General features: G+C 44.9%; 1 protein-coding gene across 1 annotated transcript in view; it reads right to left on the bottom strand.

Moving 5' to 3' along the window:
• Positions 1–5,320, bottom strand: part of HK2 (hexokinase 2) — a 61,823-nt gene extending 56,503 nt beyond the window's left edge. The window contains exon 1 of the mRNA XM_042932812.1: positions 4,828–5,320. Within this exon, the coding sequence (XP_042788746.1) occupies positions 4,828–4,890 (63 nt within the window). The 5' untranslated portion in view covers positions 4,891–5,320. The remainder of the gene's footprint in view (positions 1–4,827) is intronic.
• Between the last annotated feature and the right edge of the window lie 20,659 nt (positions 5,321–25,979).

Here is a 25,979-nt window from a genome sequence, read left to right as displayed (position 1 = left end):
AACAAACCAAACTTGCTGACTGCAAAACTCAACAATGATAATGAGGAACCCATTATCTAGAGTCGTCTTTTAAAGAAGTATCTGAACAAAGGAAGCCAGTTTTCTGGGGTTCCTGAGGTCTTTTAGTACATCAGATCTCCTTACTCTGGCTGCCAGATTTTGAGAAAACTGTTGCAGTTTGTGTTGTTTTGATTCCCCTTGGAAAAGGGCCCCTAACTGCCCTCACCCTCCTCACAGTGCTGGAAAAGTTCAACTTTGAAAAGTGATGTTAAAAAAAAAAAAAAAAGTTGGCTTTATCTGAGGAGCCTCAAAGGGAATTTTAATTAGTTCAATGGTAAAGAAAAGTGCTTCCCGGAGCTCTCTGAAATAGAAATTTGGTGATACAAAAAAAATGGATGATTAGCAAAAGTTACAAAATATTCCTACCACCATCAACTGCTCCTGAGCAGGGAAGAGACAGTATTAGGATGCTAAGTGGTACATACAAGCTGAACAAACGCAAAACTGTACCTGTCAATGTTAGTTAACTCAGCCAAAACTAATCTCAGTAAGGTTGTGATCAGTACTGACTCCTGTGTGATTAGTGGCACATAGCAGGTGCTCAAGGCATACCCATCAAGGTTCTCTGGAGGTCTCTAACTCCTCACCCCATGGTAAGGCACCCTCTCTTCACTACTAACTTATCTCACCAGACAAGTGAAAGGGGTCTTAGTTTCAGTTTCCCACGTAGTAGCCAGAGGGCTTGGTACCCACAATAAGTTCTCAGAAAACATTAAAACTCTTGTCTATCTTGACTCTTAGGGGCTCTGCTGAATTTTCTGCTTCCAAGATATTCCTCCCACTCTTAAGTCCAGAGTTGACAGCCACCCTTCACTCACACAGAAAGAAGCCCGAATGAGCTATCTATATTCCATAACTGGAGTGAAAATATGTCACCAGTCTGTGCATGTTAAATAATTTGGCCAATGGCTAAAGGCAGGCATGCACACTTCATTTCACTTCCATGGTTAAAACTGATTCTCATTCCCAAGCGGCAAAAACCCTGTATCTTGAATATTAATTATACCTCAATTAATAAAAAGAATCCTCTATCTCTCCACAGACAGAGCATAAAGCCTTGATTGCTGGAAGACAGGAAAGACCCTTACCCTCTGCCTTTTTCCCGGTGCCCCCCAGCCCCCCCACCTTTTCTCAGGATCAACTTGGGCCTTGACGAAGGAAGAGCCCACTGCCTTTCTCTCTTAATGTCTCCCCATCCACCCATCCCTTCAGCTCAGAACTAGCCATCCCCCAATCTGCCTCTCACCCTCCTCCCCTTCCCACAGCCCTTGCTGAGCTGCTGTCTCCAGGAAGGTCCCCTCCCTCATCCTCACACTCATTGAGTACATCGGTAGCCAGAAACTGTGGCTACAAAGATGAACAGCCAGGATTCTCCCTGTCCTGAGGAAGGAACTGGAACTGAAAACTACCAACTCTGATGCATAGTGGGATGATAAAAATGCCATGATAAGGCAAAAGCACCTAGTGTGAAGAGTGTGGCATTCAAAGGAATGGCCAGGCAAGTCCTCAGGGAGTGAAGATACAGAATATGAAGGAGTCAGGGGGCATTCAGCATGCGGTTAAAAGGCTTCGAAATGTTCCAGTCTGGCTCCAGAAAGAGAGTGGAAACAGAGAAACCCTAGGAGGCCTCTGAAGTAAGCCAGACACCGGTTGACAAATGTGTAGCAATCAGAAAGGAAAGTCAATGAAATGAGTCCAAAGCTCCCAGCCAGAATGGCCAGAGGGTACTGGTGCCATTAATGCAACCAAGAGAAGAGCTAGTTGCATTTCTGGGCATGCTAAGTGAGGGTGCTGCCAGCATCCAAGAGTGAATGCAGACACAGGCTAGGATGGAGTCCAATATTGTTCCCAGAAGCAGGTGAATGTGGTCAAGAGCATGGGACTCTGGAGCCCAACTGCATGGCTTTAATTCCCAGGTTTTACAAAAAAGCTAGTGACCCTGGACAAGTTACTGTGCCTTCGTTCCTCACCAGTAAAACAGGAATGCTGTCAATAATTGCATCTACTTTGTGAGGTTGTTATGAATGTTAATAAGCTAACAAATGTAAAGAGCTTAAACCAGTGCCTGGTACACAGTAGATGCTGTAAGTATTTGCTCTTGAGTTTCAAAGCATTAATCGGCAAAAGTGAGCAAACGACGCTTACTCTCCTCCTAATGGTACAAAACATTGGGCTTGTCCATCAGGATACAAATTGGAGGCAGGGGGTGGGGGAAGGGAGGCGGGTGACAGTTCTGGGCAGGTGAATCTGTTTTCCATGCCTCAGACCACAACCCAGAATATGTAAGATAATGGGGATTTCAGAAGAGTCCAAATCAAGACCTTTTCAAAAGACTCTAAAATTAAACTCAAGCTTCATCCTTCTTTCCTAAGTCATCCTTGTAGCAGCAACTTGAAAAGATGCTTCCAAAATATTCTGATTCTCTTCCTACTTCCTATCTAATTGCAGCTGGAATCAAACAGCTTTGCTCACCTAAGTCAGGAGGCCAAGCCCCAGGTTCTGACACCTGGTAAGTTAAGGGCCTGACTCTATTCTGCCCCCATTGGTAATTTAGAGGAAATACACCTGTCTCCCCCCTGATACTTCACAGGGTAAAAGGAAGTTGTGAGTGTAGATAAGAGTAATCTTCAAGAAAGACATTTCTACATTACTGTGCTTAATCATCACAACTCTATAAAGTGGACAGGACCACTGCTGTCATTCCCCTTTTACCAAGAGAAACCAGGGGCACCTGGATGGCTCAGTCAGTTAAAGCTTCCAACTCTTTATCTTGGCTCAGGTCATGATGTCAGGCTCCGCACTGAGCGTGGAGCCTGCTGAAGACACAAAAAGAAATCAGCAGGCCAAAGAGGCAAAGTGACTTGCTCAGGTCCTGAGGTTAATAAACCATAAAACAGAGATTAGAACTCATTTCCAGATACCCTGGCTAATAACCTCTCCACTCTGGGACCAAAGAGATGGCCCCAAACCATTCCATGACACGGTTTAGGTCTTAGCCTCCCTCCCCTGGAGTAGGAGACAATTTGTAAAAGAATTAAAATGTCCTGGTCTGATATTCACGCAACCGAGAAGACCTCCCCTGGATTAATAATCCTCCAGCTTCCTGCTTTAGAATTTGCCAAGGGATGAGTCTTCCCCAAGGGTTAACTCACTTCTTGGGCAGAGAAGCCGAAAGAAGTTGCCAAGATCCTGCCGGCTCACAGACACATTCTTAAATAAACTGCATTAAAGTGCAGAGCAGAGCTACATCCCAGGAATGAGAGAGCAACAGCCGTTTTATAAGCAGAGTAAAACTCAACTAAACCAGCCTCCCGCTGCTTGCTACTCCAGTCTGAGGCTGAGTATGGCCATGTTTTATATGGGGGTTCATGTGTCTCTGCTCTGAAAGCACCATAATGGCAGCCCACCTTTGCTCTCACAATCCCCAGAATGGGTGTAAGAGCAGGTCCCCGCACCGAATTTATGTCAAGACATTCTCCCAAAATTGTGTTCCCTGTAAGACACAGAAGCTTCAAGTATGCAATTGAGCAACGCTGTCATTGCCTCACAGGTCTGGACACCTCTACCTCCGCCTCAGCCCATCCCCTCTTCTCAAGTCCTAGCTGAGGTGCATGGTCAGGTGCCACTCCAGAAATCCCCAGGATTTCAGAAACTCAATACTCCCTAGAGTGATTGCACCTTGGGCCGGGCCCCACCCCCACCCCATATCCCGCAGCACCTAGAGCTTGGTCCCGGCGGGGCCAGAAGCTCTTTCTTATGGAAATGACCTGGCGAGAGACAGGGGGGGCGGGGGAGAGGGAGAGAGGGAGGGAGGGAGAGGGAGAGAGGGAGGGAGGGAGAGAGAGAGAGAGAGAGAAAAGAGAGAGAATATGAACCTGCCGAGAACTAGGTAGGCAGACCTGTCGGAGCCTAAGGCAGGAATAAGCTCGTTTACATAACAAAAACTTTTCTTAAAAAGACAGTAAAGTGTGTGTGGGGGGGGGGGGGGGGGGGGAGAGATCCTCCTCGAGCAAGTTTTAGGAGCACCAGAAGTATCAACCAAAGTTGGCCCCCTTCTTGGAGGCGGGCCCCGGCCACTCCAGGCCTGGCGGTCCACAGGCCGATCGGTGGGGGATGTACGCCCCTCGCGGGGCCTCAGTTCCGGGCGCCTCAGTTCCGGGGAGGGGGTGCGGCGGGCGGAGTTACTTGGCCCCCGTCCCAACTCCCTCTGGCGGGGGAGGGGGCCTCTCCCCAAGCCCACCTGCGCGAGGCCATGAGGAACGCCGAGGGGAACTGCACGTCCCCCAGACGCGCTCGTTCGGCGCGGGAGCCCCTTGGCAGTCCCACGTGGCAGAGGAGCCTCCCCCACCGCAGCCAAGATTCTCCACACGTGCTCTCGCCGGAACTCCGGCGGCCAAAGGGGGGCTCCACCCACGTGGACTCCGCAGTCTCAGACTACGTGCTGGCTGACCCGCCCCTCCAGCGGAAAAAAAAAAAAAAGAAAAGAAAAGAAAAAAGCGCGAGCGCGCGCAGGGTGTCAGGAAGGCGGAGAGCCGCGCGGAGCGCGAGCCCAGGCGCCTCGCACGCGCGCACACGCCTGCCGGTGCCTAGCGGACGTGGCTCCTCGAGCCCTGGAGTTTCCCGGCAGCCCTGACTTTTTCCGCACCCACGGCCCCGAATGGGGAGGAAGCGGTCCCCCGCAGGGTCAAGACGGAGAGCCCGCGGCCGGCCGGGGACCGCACAACTTTGTCAGAAGCGAGCCAGCCGCCCCTACACGCGCTTGCCTACCTTCTGCACTTGGTCATGGTTGAGCTCCGTGAAGAAGTAGGCGAGCAGATGTGAGGCGATCATCCTGCCGCGGCCCGTCGGCGCCGAGTTGGGAAACCGAGGCTGGAGCGCGTGCGGGGGCGGAGGGCAGCGCGGTCCGACCGCTTTGTATCCGGGTTTGGCGGCCCGGCCGGGAGCAGTGAATCCGGGCGGCACAAAAAGAAGGCGATGGCACGCCTGACAGGAGAGTCTAGGGTCTCCAGAAACAGGTTTTGGGAGTCCGAATTCCCAGAAGGCGCCCAAAAATCACTCCTGGCGACGTGTCGGGGTGGCCCCGCCGCCAAGGCGCTAACTTCACCACAGAATCACCAAAGGCTCAACTTGGGAAGAATCTCAGTCCGGCCTCACTTGGGCGAGCGGGCCTCTCCGGCTCAACACGCGTGCTGCTCTTGCCCACGGATCTTCGCTTGATGACACGGCGGCGCTAGCGGCGGCCCGGGACTCCTGCTCCGGAGTTTCGTGCAACAATGTGGCTTATTGAGGGGCTGCCGGCTCGCGGGCCTCCCGGTCAGTGACGCGCGCACGCCCATTGGCTGCACGGGGAGGGTGTGTGCGCCCACGGGCCGCCCGCCGCCGCGGCGCAGCCAATCCGCGCCCGCGGCCCGCGGGCGCGGCCCCTCCGACACCCGAGCCGGCAAACTGGAGGGGCGCGCCCGGGGCAGGGGGCGGGGCCGGGCGGCAGGGATGGGACGTGTGGTCCGTGGCTAGAGGCTGGGGCGGAAAGGCGCATGAGCCACCGCCGCGTCAGGCTCAGCTATGGGTGGGGGGCGCGTGATCACAGATCCAGAGTGTGGGCCTACTGGAAAGACAGGTCACCCGGCCCGCACGTGCCTTGTTCGGGGAGAGAGACACCTCTGGTATCTCGGGCTCGTGTGAGGGGCCCCCATTGCCGGGTCACATTTCTGAAGCATCTCAGTCCTCACCTGTTGTGGCTCAACAGGGAGCAACGGTGAAGCAAAATGAGGCACCGTGGCTGCTGCTCAGGCATCGCAAAACGGATAGGGTGTGTTTTTTACTAACCTCGTTTTACAGATGAGAAGACTGAGGCACGAGCCGTTAAGAGACTTGCCCAAAGTCAGACAGCTAGTAAGTGGCAGATGCAGGAAGGAACCCACACCCGCCTGACTTTGAGGCCCAATTCTCTTCCCTAGTTTCCTATCCTACCTCTCTAAGGGGCCTGGGGAAGGAGAAAGCAGGAAAGGAGCTTTATCTGCATCTGTGGGACGGACGTGTGGGTGAAACTGGGTGGGTGATTCGTGTGTAACCGAATGCGTGTGTGGGGCGGGATGGGGTGGCTTACAGATGCTGAGAGGAGTGGGAGGTCATATACGCGGTGGCAGCTAGTGAGAATGAAATATAGACTGCTGCAGACAGCAGATTAGTGCTTGTGGAGAATAGCGAGCCTGGGGTTGGAGAGGTAGCAAGGGAGGGGAGATGAAGGGCTTCCGTGTTGTACTGAGGAGTTTCTCCTTCTCCCAAAGAGTGGGGTGCTATCTGCAAAGTATGTATTATTGTAGTATTATGTAGGTAATAAATGTTCATGGTTGGAATACAGAGACAGAAATAACAAAAACATCCATGATCCATCCTCTCAGCAAAACTTCTTAAAAGCTATGTACCCTTGCCAACTTCAGGCCTGGGTCCCAAACTGCTTTTGTCATTCTCATCATAACGACCTACATGTTGCCAAATCCTGTGTTCTTATCTCACTTCTACCCTTGTCTTACTGCACTTCTTGTGATACCTGTGCATAGTTGACCACATCCTCCAGATATCTGGACACACCTTCCTCTGTGGGAGTTCAGGAAGCTCCGCCCTCCTGGTGTTCCTCCAGCTCCTCAGACCCTGTTTTCTCTACTGGTGAATGCTGGAATATTCCAGGGCTGTCCTCCACCCTCTGATCTGGTTTTGCTCTCTCCCGGGGTGATCCCTCCCAGCCTCATGACTGTTACATTATCTACATGCTGGTAACTCACAGATATAAATCTATAGCTCTCCAGGAGCTCCAGACATTTCTCCAACAACCATTTGTCACCTCCACTGAATGACTTACATCTCACACTTAACATGTCCAAAGCCAAACGCAACTATTTTCCCCTAATCTATGCCTTTCCCAGTTGTCTCAGCAAATGACATCACCATCCACCCTAAGTCATCCTTAATTCCTTCCTGCCACTCACCCTCATATCCAGTCAGTCCATCAGCAAGCAGTCAGTCTGACCCATAAAATAAACCCTGTAATTGATCGCTTCTCTCCATGTCCTTGGATACCTCCTAGCCAAGCCATCAACAACCCAGCCAGTGCCAACACTACATCAGCCAATTTTGTCGCAGCTTCCATTTATGCCTGCCTCCATCATGACCCCTACACAGTCTTCTTACTCAGGGACCAGAGTGACCTGTTTAAAAGATAAACCATTCTGTGTCTCTCCCTCCCTGGCTCAAAGCCATCTAATGGATTCTAACCCTAGAATAAAATTCAAAATCCTGACAATGGTATGATATAGCCCCCGGCTCCCTTTTCACCCCATCCCATGATACTTTCCCCAGCACACTGCCTGGCATTCACACGGGCATGTTGTCCTCAAAAATGCCAAACTCTTTTCCCATCCAAGGGCCTTTACTCTTTGTTTTTCTTCTATCTGGAATATCCTTCTCCAGATCTGTGTTTAGCTGACTGTTGCTCCTCATTGAAGTTCAGCTTAAATATCACCTCTTCAGAGGACTTTCTCCTGACCAGTTTATCTCAAGTGGTTCCCCCAGTCACACTCACATGGTCCTGATGGATTTCCTATTGATTTTCTGTGTGTTCTTTCTTTCCTAACTAGACAGTGAGCTGTTAGAAGGCAAGACCTGTATCTATGTTGTTCCCTCATATCTGCAGTGCCTAGAATGGTTCCCAGCACATGGTGGGCACACAATAAATATTTGTTGAATATCTAAATGAATAGAAGAAATTTTAGAAATAACCATTGTTCATGTTTTATATAACAGTACACACATGCATACACAGAAAGAATTTATAGTTTTAAATATTTATTTGTCTAATCTTTTCTACCTCTAGATCTTTCCTAGTTCACACACCCAACATCTCTCACCTGACTGAAACAGCCTCATAACTGGGCTTCCCTCTTTAGATATAGAAATACCAAAACAAACAAACAAACAAACAAAAAAAAAAAACCAACAACATAGGTTTAGACATCCAACAAAGCTTCATAGAGAAGTGATGTGATCAGATTTGCTTTTTTAGGCCAATAACTGTCCTCCATGTGGGGGCCATGGGGGAGGAGGTTAGAGACCAGAGGCAGAAAGAGCCCTAAGCTGTAAGGTAGGACCAGGGCCTGAACCAAGGTGGGAGTGATACAAGGTAACAGGCTACAGGTTTAGATGTTTTAAAGTCTGAGGTAGAATTGATGCCTTTGGCTAGAAGTGGAGGATAAAGAGGAGGATGCCTGCTACCTGGAAATACTTGGAAACCCAATAGTCCAGTGTTATAAAACCTGTTAGCCCCAGGCAAGTGGGACTAAACCCAGTGGGTCAAGTCAGCTCTGATCCCTTCTCTATACACTAACTTTAGAGCCTCTTCTCAACTCCCCTCTCTGGTCCCACTTCATGTGGACCAGGTAATAATCACAGGGTGTCTCAAATACAAACTATCTCTTCTGAAGCCCACAATCCCAGGAGGTAGTTAGAGTAGGTATTGTTATAAGCCACAATTTATACATGACAAACTAATGGTGGTTTTCTCACAAGGCTAAGACTTGTGTCTTTGACTTTTCTAGCTCCAAAATCCATGCCTTGAGTTTATGATTTATTGACTCTCAGACCCCTCTCTCTCTTTCTCTCTCTCCCCTTCTCACGCCCACAGACACACACATACACTCACAGACATTTTAGAATAATGAGATATCCATTAATTTACACTCCACAGCTCCAAGAGAGAAATCAATCAGCAAATATTTATTAAGCAAACCCTTACAATGTTCAGGACAGTCTGTTTGATGCTGTAATAAATATAAAAGAAACACAAGACATGGTCCTTGCCCCTGAGGGATTAATTGTTTAATCAGAGATATAAAACCAACACATAAAACAATTAGTGCAGAATGGAAAGGTTGATTGCTGAGAGCTAAACATGTATGTGTTTCTATATGAGTTTCAGAAGAGGAAGAGACAGAGCTGCAATACAGAGACAGAGTCAGCCAAGGGTGGTATGATGGACACAAATGTCAGCTTTTATATCAGGCCTCACATAGGACTGACCCGAGCCTGGCCATCAGCCTTTAGGGAGCCGTCCTGGGAAGGGACCTCTTTGCCAAAAGATCTCTATCTCCCAAATATTTCTTTTTCTTATTAGGATTTACCAAGTTTGCAGCAAGTTATAAGTGATGAGGTTATGCAGAGGATTTTAAGACTGAGGGTGGTCCTTCCCTGAATGTAAATACTTGGAACCTTGCATTGTGTTGTCTTTAACTTTGGGCCCTAATTATTTCCATAATCGCTTGTGTTTCATAGTTCATAGTTTCGTAGTTATAATGTATGAATTTGGGAGATTAGGGAAAAAAGGCATTGAAAGCAGTTAAAACAGAAAAATGTAAGCCACAAGATACACAACTACCTCATTTTATCCGTCAGATTTACAAAAAGAACCTAGTCAAGCTAGTTTAAGCAGAAAAATAGTTAACTGATGTATATTTAGCCCCTTTCAGGATCTTCTGGAGGGCCAGAGAATCAAGCTCTTAACATTCAAGAGTGATGCCCAAATTATATCATCAGACTCTGCTAGTGGAAATGTTCTTGCTCTGGCCACTGGGCTCAGGCATCTCTGCCCACACTCCTGATGCTGGGCACAGGATTAGCCAGGACAGGCCACAGCCATCTTTGACAATTGAATGTCTGTCCCTCAGCATCCTTGCTAGAAGGAATTCTGCACAGCACCTCCTTTCTGGTGCAATTTGCATCCAAATTGACATCTTGCAGCTGGTTGTCAGAGCTTGCTGCAAGGGAAGCTGGGAAAGCAGCCCTGAGGGTCAGGAATCTTAACTTTGAGAAAAGGGCTGGATGGGCCCAAAACTTTATAAATATCCACCACACCCAGCAGTCACTGAATATGCTACATGATAGAGTTTAGAGGCCCCTTCGAGAAATTGGCTTCCTAAAAGTCCAAAATATATCAAAACAATTAAAAAATGGAACATCTGTACTGGACGGGAGTTAAACTAGACAGAAAATAGGTAGTAGGCCAAATGGCACCAGGAAAACAATTATAAATAAATTGACATGTGCTGGATAATTCACCCTCTCCACACACATTCTGCAACTCAGTCCCTGCCCACAGATGTATTCAGTGTCCCAGCAAATAAGGAAAATAGGAAATATTGCCAGGAGGCCCCCCTCCAGTGCCATCCCAAACATGAGAGCTATGGAGTCTGATGCTCTCATCTTGAAAGCCATAGAGCTATATATCCCCCAAACAGTTTGAGAAGAGCATGGGGACATGCTGAGGCTCGCATGACAACACTATGTGGCCTTGGACCTTTCTGAGTCCCAGTTTCCTCATATGCAAAGTGGAAATCAAGAGATAGAATATGCAAAGACTCTAGTTCAGAAACTGATACACAGCAGATCCTGAATACCAGTTTCTTAAACACATCACTCATAATAATCAAGTCTTCTACGCAAGAAGAGTTCAATGATTAAAAAAATCCCAGGGGCGGGGCACCAGGGTGGCTCAGTCAGTTGAGTGTCTGACTTTGGCTCAGGTCATGATCTCACAGTTTGTGAGTTCAAGCCCCGCATTGGCCTCTGTGCTGACAGCTCAGAGTCTGGAGCCTGCTTCGAATTCTGTGTCTCCCTCTCTCTGCTCCTACCCCGCTCATGCTCTGTCTCTCTCTCTCTCGCTCTCTCTCTCTGTCTCTCAAAAATGAATAAACGTTAAAATAAATAAATAAATAAATAAATAAATAAATAAATAAAAATTCCAGAGGCACCTGGGTGGCTCAGTTGGTTAAGCATCCAACTTCGGCTCAGGTCATGATCTCATGTTTTATGAGTTCGAGCCCCACATCAGGCTCTGCCTGGACAGTGGGATTCTCGCTCTCCCTCTCTCTGCCCCTCTACCCCTCCTCTCTCTCTCTTTCTATCTCTCTCAAAATAAATAAGTAAATAAGTAAATAAGTATTTTAAAGTAAATAAGTAAATATTTTTAAAAATAAACAAACAAACATTAAAAAAACAAATCCAGACGTCAAGAATAGTGAATGCAGAGTCTCTGGGACATGGGAGAGATTGGTTTGTTCCAAATGGTATGTAGCACTCTGGTCTAAAGAGCTGATCTCAGTGGGGAATGACAGGAGGAAAGTTGGGCAGGTAGGCAAGGAGGGTTCAACAAAAAGGAAAATATTAGAATCCTGTTGGCACTCAAAGTCAGAGCACCTGGCCTAGAAGCAACATGGAGGACAGATGGTGAGGAGTGAGACCAGAGTCCTGAGGAAAGATGCTGAAAGCCTCTACGCTGTTTATGGCAAAAGGTTGGGGAAGTGAAAGAAGTGAGAAAAGTAAGAGGTAGCTCAAATAGAACATGAGAGATAACTGAATGCAAGGGGTGGGGACAAGAAAGACTCTAAAATGGCGATTCTCACTCTTGGCTGTTCTCTGGAAGAATGGTATGCTGAGGGGTGGGGGCCGTTGGCCCTGGGGACAGACAACAAGGGGTACCTTGCTGTAGAGAGTGTATAAATAATAATAAACCTTTAGCCTGTCTGGGTTTTTATTATCTCCATGGGCTGGCAATTCTAAACAATGGCAGTGACAAAGTATGCCTTCCTGATTACAGCTAACCGCCCTCCCTGCAACCCCTCTTCCTGCCCTTATATATCCACTCTATTGGAGTCATCTGGAAAGCTTTTACAAATCCTGATGCCATATAAACAATCAACAGATGTTAATGGCAACTTTTCCTCTGTCGTAATAGTAAACAAAAAGGCAAAAAGTCTAGGAGTTAAAATTACAAGGAATTCAGGATGCCTAGAACAGGTAGGGAGGCTTAATGTTGCTTCCCTGGATTTCAATTCCTCTGGTAAACTTGTAGCCTTTAAATGTGATCCAACTGAAAGTAATGGATTTTAAAAAAATAAACAGGCTGATTCTAGCATCATATGGAAACATAAACAAAACTATCCTCCAAATTCTGGAAACCACAGGAAGAAGCTTGTTCATTTGCTTTTTTAATGTCAGAGTAGTGAAGTCCTTCCTGAGAAAGGCTGAAAATCTAAATGTCATGAGCGAAAAGACCCATAAAAGGGTATCTATTGAGTAAAGTCAAAAGACAACCAAGACAAAAATACATATCAGATACAAAAGGCTTATTTTTCTACTGTATAAAGAGCTTCTTCAAATTAATAAGAAAAAGAAATAAAAATTAAAAAAAAAAAAACCTTTGGGTAAAGAATACAGACAGAGTTCACAGGAAAGGAATACATGGCTATTTGACATATGAAAAAAGTATAAACTTCACTCCAAATGGTGAAAATACACAGTTAAAACACACTGCTAGACCATTTTTCGCCCATCAGCCTGGCAAAAATCAAATAATGATAATACACCTTACCATGAGGAAAGAGATGCTGTTTCACCCAGCATATTATTAATGGAAAAACACAGCCTCCATAAGGTCTGCTTGACACTCTCCAACTGCAAGTACACCTGCCCATTGACCCTGAGAGCCCATTTTTCTTACAACTATACCTACACATGCTGTGTAAGGTTATTCACTGGGGCATCATTTGTCAAAACAAGACTGGGACCAACTTAAATCCTATCATTTGAAGACTGGTTAAGTAGAGTAAAGCACATCCAGATAATAGAATAACTTGGCTGCACATTAAGAAAAGAAAAAGATACTCCCTAAGTATTAAAATGGAATAATCTGTAAGATACAGTTAAGTCAAAATGGAAGATGTAGAAAAGTGTGCATACAAAGTCCTTTCAGATAAAAAGGAATAGGAAATAAAATAAACATATTATCTGTGTTAGTTCTAAACTATCCTCTAGGTAGAGGAACTGAATGACTGGAAGACAAGCATGGGAGAAGACTGTATTGTGTAGTAGTCATCTGTACCGGGTACAAGTATTCACAAAAAAATGGGATGAAGTTAAGAAAAGAATCTACTGGGAAACTAAAGGGACCCCATGAGGGGCACCTGGGTGGCTCAGTTGGTTGCATGTCCTATTCTTGATCTCGGTGCAGGTCATGATCTCTTGGGTTCGTGGGATGGAGCCCCATATCAGCCTCTATGCTGACAGTGTAGAGCCTGCTTGGGATTCTCTGTCTCTGCCTCTCTCTCTCTCTCAAAATAAATACATAAACCTTAAAAAAAAATAAAATAAAGGGACATCATGAAAAACTGCTTTTTTTTCTCCTTTTCCTGATTCTGTTCTTCCTAGGACCTGCACCCCTGCCTTACACACACCTTATGAAACAGGTAATGTATGTCCTCCTTGTAAACATCAAAGGGTTAATGATTTCTTTGGAGGCTTCCAGCACAATAGATAACATCTAAGGAGTGACCAGGCAGGGTTGTCAGGAACATTTTCCTAGACCACTGACTCACCAAGACCCCTGGCTCCAGAGCATAAGTGACTTATGGAGGACACCTAAATACTCATCTGTGTCCCTGGATGCCTGAGAAGACACACGAACTGGACCACAGTCCTCAATAAAAACCCCAGACCCAAAGCAGAGATGAGACTCACTCTCCTTTCTGAGTCTCCCAGATGTCCTGTCTGCATCAGCTCTCTCTATGTATTCAATAAACTCTGCTCTCACTTCCTCTTGGCTTGAGTTTGATTTCTATCCTGCATGAAGCCGAGGACCCTCTTGGCTGGTTCTGTGAGACTGCACTCTAGGTCCTCAGACCCAACCAGCCTGCATCAAAGTCAGAACAATAGAGTAAAAATGACATGGGGTGAGACACCTGAACCCACCAAAAAATTAAAAATTTTAACTTAAAAAAATAATGCCCAGGCCACACCCTAGTCCAATTATATCAGGATGTCCAGGGGTGGCACCCAGGCATCAGTATTTTTTAAAGCTCCCCAGGTGATTCCAATGTGCAGCCAATCGCAAAAACCATGACTGCATCGTGGCTCTGGGTATTTTAGTCTCAGTGCTTGGAACATCTCCTGAACCTATATCAGTTTTGCATCTAAATCTGACTCCTCCACCTACTAAGCACTATCTCTTTGCACTTACTTCTCTGATCTTTTTATCTGTTCCTTCCTGGCCCCATGGTATCTGGTCCTTATCTTTATAGATGCCTCATTTCTTCCCCTCTAGACAGTAGGAGCTCAGTTTTCTTCTTATCAACTTGCCAAAACCCAATTAAATTCCTAACCTCCTGTCACTTCAGTGATGGGAAATGTATTACTTTTAAGAGAGCCCTTGTCCCAGCAGGAATGAGTGAGGGCCCTACCTCTCTCTCTGCCAGTTGGATGGTTTCAGGTGCAAGGAACAGAACACTCTGACTCCAACAAAAACATATTTGTTGGTCAAATGAAAAGCCACCCCAATGGTGGACTGGACTCCTGGCTGGGTGCATCAAGGCTCTGGCCATACTTCTCTGAGAATCTCTTGGCTCTGCCTTGCTTCCTGAGTTGGCTTCATCTTCATGCTGGTAGTAAGACGGCTACAAACATGTCCAGGTTTCAGCCACAAACTACAAGATCCAGAGAAAGGGAAAGGGACTATCTCCTCTTGGGTCTTTTTTGTAAGGAAGAAAACATTTCCTCAACCCACCACCCTCAGCAGCTTTCCTTCCCCCAATCTCATTAGCCAAATGGTCACATACCCATTTTTTTTTTTAAGTTTATTTATTTGGGGAGAGAGAGCATAAGCAGAGGAGGGACAGAAAGAAGGAGAGAGAGAATCTCAAGCAGGCTCTGTGCTAACAGTGGGGCTTGATCCCACAAACTAAGATCGTGACTGGAGCCGAAACCAAGAGTCAGATGCTTAACCAAATGAGCCATCCAGGCGCCTGGTCACACACCCACTCTTACACTAGTTATCTAGAAAGAAGAATAGGATTATCATGGTTGGCTCACACCAGTGGTTCTCATTTAGGGGTGGTTTTTCCTCCCAGGAGATATTTGACAAGGTCTGGAGACACTTTTGCTTGTATCAACTGTAGTCAAGGTGCTACTGGCAGAAATGCTGCTCGACATCCTATAACACGCACGACAGCCCTCACAACAAAGAATTACCAGGCTCAAATGTCAGTATTGCCAGGACTGAAACAGCCTGGCTGAGACTAATCAGGGCCCAGCCCTAGAGCTGAGGATGGGGTCCCCTTCCCTTAGTTATTTGATGGCTCACAAACAATATCAGGGTTTTTTTTAGGGAGAAGAAAGGATGTGCTAGGCAGCTAACAATCTTCCTTACATTGCTGCTTCATAGGTATTGGGGTCGAGCATAGATTTCCTGCATTATATTAGCTTCAGGTGCACAACATAATGATTCAATATTTGTGTATATTGCAAAAAAAAATGATCATCACAATAAGTTTAGCTAACACCCACCACCACACACAATTTCTTCCCTTGTGATGAGATCCACTCTCTTAGCAACTTTCAAAATATAATACAATATTATTAACTATTTCACCATGCTGTTTATTACATCCTCACGATATTTATTTTATAACTGGAAGTCTGTACCTTTTGACTTTCTTCACCCATTTCACCCACTGCCATATACCCCTAACATTCTTAATTTAATATGCATGTTTCTGCAGAACTAGAAGGCTAGGCACTCAAAATGGCCACAGGATACTTGCTCACTGGCCAATGGAAGAACATTCTAAATGAACTTTTCTAAATCTTTTCAGATGGATTTTAGCAATCAGGAAAAATGTGAGGCTGGCTGCTCCCTTTCACAACATTGGTTGGTATCTGAAGGAGACATGGGAGTTCAGGGAGTCAAGATTAAAGTATCAGCTAAAATACCCAGAAGAACAATATATCCCTGTTCTTTGTTTTTTGATGAAACAATTATTTATCCAATATCTCTTTGGCCTGAAAACAAAACCATTAATTACAAAGACCAACTTTTTAGAGCAAAGAACAAGGTTGACATGCCATTCCAAGAACCGTATATATGTGTGTAGATTTCTGATTACTAAGCCTCTGGAAATATATTGAGAACTAACTCATGCCCATGGAATGGGCACAGACTTCTGGTGTCATCAGGACTCAGCCACCCTCCAGTGGACAGCAGCAGGTCTGCACGCGAACATAACTATCCCAGAGTTCTCTTCTGAAATTTAAAGTCAGGTTAATTCACCCTATGGCTCATATCCCTATAAGTTAGTCACTACCTGTGGTAATCATTAAGTCTAGCCACCCAATATTTCTAGTTCTCCCTCTAAGTCCATGGTAGGATGGACTTGCACAATCCTGTCCCTTTAAATTTAGATGTGGTCACGTGACTTGCTTTGGTCAATGAAAACTCCAGCAAGCGCACACACAAAAGATTTGAGCTTTGGCTATCATGGAAGCACAGACACACAGCCTCCGTCATCCTGGATCCCTAAATGAGGATGACATGGAGCAGATTCCACATCAACCTATAATGGACAAGTAGTATAAGCAAGAAATAACCTTTGTAGCTTTCAGCCGCTTAGATTTGGGGTCATTTGTTGAAGCAGGATAGCCTATTGTATACTGACTGATACAATTCCCCACATGTTGACCCCTGTCCAGTCATTTGTGTCCTCCATCTCCTCCCTGTATTTCTCGAACCAAACTTTCTATTTCTCTTTTCACATCCCAACACATCGTGCCTTCTGGAGCCCCAGATTTGCACCAAACAAATTACCCTGCATCCTTAGCTTCTCCACAGAGTGTGCCCTTCACCTCTGGGCCTTACCTGAACCCTGGCTCTCCTCTAGAGGCCTCTCTTCTCCCACACCTCAGACCTGAGGGTTGGGAGGTGATATTGGTATTCCCAGTGTCAATTCTGCTTTTATCCTTAAGCAAAAGGTCCATTCCTGTAAGACTCATGGCCACCAGCTGGATCACCCCAGGCCTTTTCACATTTCATTGTGAAATTCACATCCTGGTCACTCCTCCTCTTTCACTGCCCTTTTGGGTGCCTGGATCATAGTTTTCCTCTCTTCTCCAAGTCCTACAGAATCCTGGGAGACTTCAGTGACCCTAGGGACAATTACAAAATGCCCTAGCCTCACCAGCTTCCTGACTTTTCCAAGTCCAGTGGTCTCCACCCTCTTTGTGCTCTGAGGTTACATCCTAAACCTTGTCACCACTGAGAACTGCTTCCGTTCTGCAGTCAAAGCTGTGATGGCCACAGTGGAGGGACAGTGAGGTGGCTCAGGAGGTTGAACTGCACTGGATCCGAAGCAACCTTCCACTTCCCAAACAATGTCCTAGAACAGAGGTTCTCAAAATTTAATGATTTAGTCTAATCACCTGGGGATCCTGTGAAAAGTCAGACTCTGATTAAGCGGATCTGGTGTCAGACCTGAGTTTCTGCATTTCTGACTAGCTGCCAGGCAATGGCCATGCCCCTGGACCTCACTGTGAGTCACATGAGTGAAGTGTCCATGAGATGTGGCTGCCCTGTGCTTCCTAATCTTCCTCTGAGAAGAGCCCGCCACTGCCTCTCCGAGCTCTCTTCAGTCCCCTCGGAACCCACCCAACAACCCGAGCCCTGTCTCAGGGAGTCCACGCAACTATGAGTTCTGCCTGGAGTCTTACATTTTGACTTTTAAGTTTTTAAAGGATCTCAGATGCAAATGGTTCACTGATCTTCACTGCATAGCACACTCTCATCAGCCCATTAAACGCCCCTCTACTCGTGGTTTATTTCTTTTTGTTTTCATTTTTTGTAACCCTTCAACCTTGATACTGATTTCTTTTTCCTCCCCAACCCTTGTCATAAGTCAGCACTCTAATATGTTTGACATAGGTCCTTAAATATGCATGCATTCAACCTTGTAAAATGAGTCTTGAATGCTTATGTTTTTAAATCACAAAAATGATAAGCAACTTATCAAAAAAAGAGAGAAAGAAACAGGAAAAAAATAAAATAAAAGAGCTTCCTATACGGTCTTATGGTGTGGCTTCTCCTGAGGAGGTGGCTGACATTTATGTCCCTCTTATTTATATAGGAAAATAAAGCATCCCTTATTATTTGAACCAGCCCCAGTTCTTGCAACCAAAATAACCTAAGGAACACCTTACTTCATGGGGTGGTTGTGAGGCTTAACTGAGAACAAAATGTGGCATCTAGACTTCCCAGGCCCATTGCCCCTTAATGTCAGAACCTCTTTTGTTATAGTTGGCAATGGACTAAATAAAGAATGATTTAGGCCAGGATTAAGGATTCAGTCTCCATATGGCCCAGTTAGTTTTGCCAGATATGAATAACACCCCTAACACTAGCCTAAAATATTGTTGCAACCCCTTTGACATAAAGATAGAAGTAAAAAGGCTTAAAACACGCAGCCAGACTTGATTAGACAGACAGACCCCAGTGGGCAAAGTAAAAAGCCCAGAAACAGACCCAGAGACATCGAAGGGTTTAGAATATGCTAAGGGTGGTTTTTCAAATTAGCAAGGAAAAGATGGATTAACTAGTAAATGTTCAACATCAGGGTGACCATCTGGGCAGACAAATTAATTTGGATTCTTATCTTACTGCTTATAACAAAATAAATTCCAGATGAAGCAAAGATTTATATGTTAAAAAATTAAATTATTAGAAAAAAATCTTGGGAAAATTTTTGTGATAATCACCAATTAAAGCTTAAAAGCATCACACAAAAACCCAGATACCTCAAAAGAAAGATGAATTTAGGTACATTAAAAAAATTTTAATTCCTCAAGACAAACCCACCATAAATAAACTACCTTAGAACATAAATAATAAATCACAAATCAATAAGAAAAAGACCATCCTCCTATTTGAAAAAAAAAAGGAGGGGGCAAGAATCTGAAGAGTTCATAGAAAAAAATACATAAGTGCTCTAAATATATGAAAAAATACTTGAGATCACTTACAAAAAGAAAAATGATAATCACAATGGCAATGCATTCTTCAACTCACAGACTGACAACATTGCAAGATTTAGAAACTAAGCTGACAAAGATGTATGGAAAGAGGTGTCTTCACCAATTTCTCCAGAGGATCATTTGAAAACCTTTATCAAATTAAAAATGTCCTTTGACTTTTAGGAATGTGTTCACAAATATACTTGAATATATGTGACATCATATGTGTATTTTATTAATGTAAATTATGATTTGTCCAAGTAATGGAATACTACACAGCTATAAAAAGTGGTGGAGATTTTGGATTATTGATGCAGAATACAGCACTTAGAGAAGAGAGCAAGATAGAGAACAATGTAGAGTGGGGGTAGGAGGAGAGTGGAAACACATGCCTGCTTGCAAGTGCATGTAAGATCTCCAGGAGGCTAAGAAAGAAACTTAGAGGGAAGTGGGGTAGTGCAGACATGGGAGGGAAACTTAACATTTGTGTTTACCTTTCATACCAATTCAATTTTATAGCATGGGCATCATTATAAAATGTAATAAAATTTTAAATAACAATAACAAATAAATATATCAAATGCTACGTTTTTTCAGCAGAAATGTTTTGGTTCTAACATCTGTTGACTATATATACAAACAAATAAAAAAGGAAGTTTAAAAGGAAGTAGAAAAAAACTGTAGAGAAAGGGTCTGTTTTAAACCAGAAATTTGGTTTTTCTAGGTATTTACTAATGAAGTAATGTTCTGAAACCACAGGAGCATGAGGAGTGGCTCTCCCTCCCTCCTGAGAGATCACTATGTGTAGCCTCTGAGAGAAGGTGTCAGATTGCCAACATGACGCAGGGATCAGTGAGAGTCCGTGCTGATTAGTGGGGGCAGGCAGACAGCAGGGGCTCTCTAGCCAAGATAATTGGCTAGACCAAAGGGAAAGATGGGAGCATAGAGGCTGTCGACTCAACAACAAGTCAAGGTCCAGAATGTCTGAGACCCCTATGGAATATAGTTTACTGAAAAGAAAGGGTAGCCTTCTGGGCATTGAGAAGGGAGCACCAAAAAAAAAAAAAAAAAAAAAAAAAAGATAGATAAAAAGCAGAGGCAGAACACAGTGGCTTGAGAAGGCAAAGAATATCAGGGTTTGGAGTGGGGGCGTAAGGAGTGGGTGAAAAGGCAAGGGTTCAATGTGACTGAGGCAAGAGACTACCGATCTCTCTTCATTTTGTGTGTTTGATGATCATGTCATGAGATAAAGCCTTCAACTCGCACTGCATAGCTTGAGTTCACATTCAGGGTAATGATAGCATGTTAATATTTATCCCCACTTAGAAAACGATCAGCACACAGTTCTAAGAGCTTTCAGGGATAGGACTCTCAGAGCAGCACTCAGCATACCGTGCCCTCTAGCTTCAAGCTTCCCTCAGTATTGGTGCCGTGCTGCTGCTTGATTTGTCTTTACCCAGCCCCCTATCACCCTGTGCCACTTGCCCTATAGACTTGCATTCATTCATTCATTCATTTATTCATTCAACACCAAGCCCTATATCAAGCCCAGAGAGATAGTGGTTAACATGACAAACATGATCCCTACCTTCATGGAGCTTACAGTTTGGGGAGGAAATGGACAGTTAAAAAGCAAAATCCAAATAAGTATGTGATACAAATTATAACATATGCTATGAGGGTAAAAAAATGTGCTCTGAGAGTGAGAAGCTGGCAGCCCAATATAATTGTGTGGTCAGGAAAGAGGGCTGCCTTGATGTACAGCTCTAGGGGACATTGCACATGGAAAACACTGGCATCCCCAGATATCAACCAGGCAGACTGGGACCAAAAAGCCTTGCAGGAGAGGGGAAAGCATACTCACTGGCATGAGAATAGGAAACATTTTGGCAAGCACAAGCCACTGCAAGAAGTACTGATGAGGGCAGCATAGAAGAAGGGAGGCATGAGATGAGCCTCAGATTCATGGAGAATACGGGAGACCATGAGAGGAAAGTGGAATTTTTATTCTAAATTGAGTGGGAAGACTCTAAAGAATACTAAGCAGATGAGTGACATGGTTCAATGTATAAGGTTTGTAAGCCACTCTGGCTACCATCTGGAGCATGGGTTGGAAAAGAGTAGAAGTGGGTACCCAGTTAGGGGGCCATTGAGTCAACCAGGCCAACAATGAAAGTGGCTTGGTCAAAGATGACAGCTGCAGAAAGAGAGACAAATAGATGGAGTAGAGAGACGTTTTAGAGATAGAAGTGAGAACACTTGCTAGTAGGCTGGATGTGAGAGGCGAAGAATGACTCCAGGTTTCTCACTTAAGCAAATGGGCAGTACCACTTATTGAGACAGGGGAACATGGGGAAGAGTGGATTAGTGGGTAGATCCCGAGTTCCATTTTGGACACGCTAAGCTGAAATAATTATGGTAATCTAAGTAGAGATGGCAAGTAGCCAGTTTTATGAGTTTGTGTTCATATCAGAAATGTGGTTGGAGATATATTTGGGATTTGTTAGCATAAGGTTGCATTTATTTTATTTTTTAAATAAGTTTATTAATTTTTGAGAGAGAGAGAGGAGTGAGAGAGAGTGCTAGTAGGGGAGGAGCAGAGAGAGGGAGACAGAGGATCTGAAGCAGGCTCTGCACTCACAGACCATGAGATCATGACCTGAACCAAAGTCAGACACTTAACCAACTGAGCCACTCAGGTACCCCAATATAAGGTTGCATTTAAAGCCTTGGGAAAGGGTGAGATCCCCTAGTGAGGGAGTATGCACAAAGGAGTTTTATTTTCTAATGTGCTTGAAAATTTTTCAAGGTCTCCCATACATTGAGGACCACACCACGTAGTTTTTCAGGAGCAGCTAGCAACACGTCTTCACCTTTGTCTCTAACAGTGCAGACAGTGAAGCTAACTTCTCTCCTTACCAGCAGATGCTTGATCAACTCAGTATTTGTGGTGTCCTGGCTAGAGCATAATGCCTCATTCCCAGCATCTCTGCTCATTCACATGTAGGAATCCTTCATTTATTCCCTACCTCTGATTCTGGGTCTAGTCACACACTGATTAAAAGGCCTCTTAATTATCTTAGGACACGATATTACAGTACAAAATTTTAAGGATAGATCAGAAACAGAGATGACGTTACAAGGGAATGTGAGGGCATGCAAGATCTGTTTATCCTTAACTCTTTAGTTTTCCTGGGTTCCAGTGAATCCTGGACTTGGATGACCCATAGCTTTGCTTACCAAGGGTATGCCAGCATCTGTCTGTGGATATGACACTCATACTCTTCAATAGAGAGGATTTGTTTGGGCTGGTTTGTCACACCCAATATGGGTCCTGAGCTAAGTTTTTCTCTAGTCAACCTGCCATAAGTTGAGCTCCATGACATCCAATCTATACCTAGTTGCCTATAGTAATGGATAATGATCCCCATTGCAGCCAGTCACTGTGATGGAAATGAGGTTAGTTAGTTTCCCTCAGTGTACAGGCCTGAACCACTACAACAAATGCAGCCTCTGTTTGAGTCTTCCAGCCTCTGAAGGAGCTGAGGATATACCCTATAGAGAACTGGCTTGAAGTAACTACAGTTCCAGGTCCCATCTTGCAGGCTATTGCCACAATTCATCCTCATCTGAAAGTGCCAAAGTATGAATCTTCAGTCTGGCTAGGTTATAAAGGAACAAGACTGGTGGTTAGAAGGACCTTTTAGGGGCACCTGGGTTGCTCAGTCGGTTGAGCTTCCGACTTCAGCTCAGGTCATGATCTCACGGTCTGTGAGTTTGAGCCCTGCGTCGGTGCTGACAGCTCAGAGCCTGGAGCCTGCTTCGGATTCTGTGTCTCCCTCTCTCTCTGACCCTTCCCCCTTCACGCTCTGTCTCTCTCAGTCTCAAAAATAAATAAACATTAAAAAAATTAAAAAAAAAAAGGACCTTTTAAACCTAAACCTTCCTAAAGGAAGGTTATTCTCTTCAACTGCCTAATAGTGTCCAGGAGGAAAGGGTTAGGGAGTGAAGGGATGTTGTCATCCCTCCAGGTCACCATTATCAGAGCCTTGTCATTTTAGGAAATAACTCTCCACAGTTTTCTGGCATTTCTGCATATCTTGGGGTCAGAGGACTACCTGACTTTATTTTAGACTATCTTTTCAAGGATGTTGGTATAGCAAACCACCTTGGAAGACAGAGATAATGTCTCCCTCTAGAGCACTGGCAAGTTTGTTTACTGTTTGGTGTAATAAAGATAGCATCTCCCTTCAGGGCAAAGTTCAGGTAGGCTTAGGGTCCGTTATAAAATATTCAAGTTCCCCAAACTTGGGATTCCTCTCTTATAATGTAGTCCCCTACCTGCGCAAGCATTACCTGGTCCTTTCATGTATTACCCTATGGAAACTGAGGTTTGAGGAACAAATGCAAAAGTGATGTTACTTGAGTTACTGCTCTTGCTATAAGTAATAAGCTGTGCTTTATCTCTGACACAGGAATCTTGTGTCTTCTGCCAGCATCCATGAGGCAGGCTTATTAGCTTGCAGGTAAAGTAAAATCTCAAACCCTTCACAATTCTTGACAGTCAGGCACCCATGGTGTAGTAATAGGACTCAAGGCCAGTTGGATCTTCCAACTCCCCAACAGCCCAAGTGGAGGGATCCTTTTACTTCTGCAGATTGTCAGACTGCATGAACATAGTATTACAATTCTCATAAGACTCTAAATTTGAAAGTTTATTCCACAAATTCGTCAAAAAAGTCCCAGCACTGAACAAAGTTAGGGGTACAGGCAGGAATGACTATCTGTGACAGTGGTCACACAGCTGGACCAGATATTTTCTAAGTCTTGCTCCCTGGTGGCAGCCAAGAGCTTCATCCCACCACACCAAAACCCCTCTTTCCTCCATCCTGCTGAGGTTGGGTTCTCCCCTCCCCTGCCTATTGCCTCTCCCTGCTAAGTTCTTCAAGTCCACCTTGTTCCCTTCATCTCTGCTGCCTCCTCCATAAGCCAGTATCTCTCTCTCTTTCTTTCTCTTTCTTTCTTTCTTTCTTTTAGAGAGAGAGCATGCACATGTGAGTGCATGCAAGCAGGGGAGAGGGGCAGAGAGGGAGAGAATCTCAAGCAAGCTCCATGCTCAGTGCAGAGCCTGACTCAGGACTTGATCCCACAACCCTGGGATCATGACCTGAGCCGAAATTGAGAGTTGGATGCTCAACCAACTGAGCCACCCAGGCACCCCTCATCATCTCTTTCTAACCCTGACCCCAGCTCTTCCGCCTTCTCCCCCTCCAGTCTGGATCCCCGTCACCTCCACCAGTGGCTTCCAAGACAGGCAAACCTGGTGGCTGCTTGTGGCTGCTTGATATGTTGGACTTCTGCTAAGATTATTTTAGTAAAAAGGGTTCTACTGCTTTACAACCTTTTGAAAAAAATGCTAGCTGAAAAGATAACACTTAAAACCTTTAGCTTATCACTCAAAGCCCTTCATGATAGTGCCCTACTCCAATCCTCCCCCACCCTCAGATGTCCTAATGTGAGCCACTGTTCCCACACCCATATCACCTGAAGTTGTTTGTTTGTTTGCTTGCTTGCTTGCTTTAACCATACCATTGTTCTGATCAAGACTCACTACCCACAAAATCTGGTCCAAACTACTTAAGTTTGTATTCATTGCTCTCCCTGTTCTGCCATGCGTCCTTCCTGACACAAACCCTCCCACAAACACATTCTTACCAGAATAAAAGTAACTTACCCATTTTTATTTTACTTCTTAATGTACATATCAATCTACCAACATTCTCTACCTTAGTCTTCCCAAGGAGTAAGGAAGGACTGGAAAGAAAAGGAACTGTGGGTCTCCTGATCTTTCCCTTTCCTTCTGCGTCATCATTTGCAGAATAAGTGGCTGGCTGATACAATAAGAAAGGATATGATTAGGGGTCCTTGACTGTTTTTGCTCCCTAAAGTACCTTCTTCCTGCATTTGAAGCAAGTTCTAGTGTAACAGGAAGTGTGGCCTGTGGGGCTATAAAAATCCCACTTATTCAGACACAGAAATAAGACTTACCTAGTATTCATTTTAAGTCTCACAGAACTCCCACACATCATGTGTCCCCCAAATTCCTTTTTTATGCGGCACCATGAGTGCAATACACATGGGGCAGTGAGGAATGGCAGACCCACACGTTGCATGTTCACATATTGGACTTCACTTGCTAAACACAAGTTCAAAGACAAAATTATTAAGAATTTCAAGATGGGGTGCCTGGCTAGCTCATTCAGTAGAGCATGTGACTCTTGATCTCGGGGTTGGGAGTTCAAGACCCACATTGGATGTAAAGCCTGCTTAAAACAAAAACAAAAACAAAAACAAAAACCAAAGCTTCAAGATAGCAACAGTAGAGCATTAAACCAATTGTGGGACTCTTCTGAGTGTGGAGCCCTGGGTGACTACCCAGGTCACACCAATGTCAGTGATGAGACAAAGTGGCAGAATCAGATGGCATGATCCTCAAAAGAGTTGGTTTCTGGAGCCCCTGGCTGGCTCAGTCAGAAAAGCACACAACTCTTGATCTTGGGAATGTGAGTTTGAGCCCCACATTAGAAACACAGATTACTTTTAAATAATTTTTAGTGACATCTGGGTGGCTCGGTTGGTTAAGTGTCCGACTTTGGTTCAGGTCATGATGTTGAACTTTATGAGTTCAAGCCCCACCTCAGGCTCCCTGCTGTCAGTGCAGAGCCTGCTTCAGATCCTTTGTCTCCCTCTCTCTCTGCCCCTCCCCTGCTTGTGCTGTCTCTGTCTCTGTCTCTCTCAAAAATAAATAAACATAAAAAGTTTACAAAACATAAGAGACTCTTAAGTATAGAGAACAAACTGAGGGTTGCTGGAGGGGTTGTTGATGGGTGACTTGGCTAAATGGGTAAGGGGCATTAAGGAAGACACTCGTCGGGATGAGGACTGGGTATTATACATAGGGGATGAATCACTGGAATCTACTCCTGAAATCGTTATTGCACTATATGGTAACTAACTTGGATGTAAATTAAAATTTTTTTTTA

Source organism: Panthera leo, chromosome A3, assembly GCF_018350215.1.
Source record: "Panthera leo isolate Ple1 chromosome A3, P.leo_Ple1_pat1.1, whole genome shotgun sequence".
Classification (NCBI taxonomy): Eukaryota; Metazoa; Chordata; class Mammalia; order Carnivora; family Felidae; genus Panthera; species Panthera leo.
Note: the sequence above shows the minus strand (reverse complement) of the source record. Positions and strands in the feature narration are given on the sequence as shown.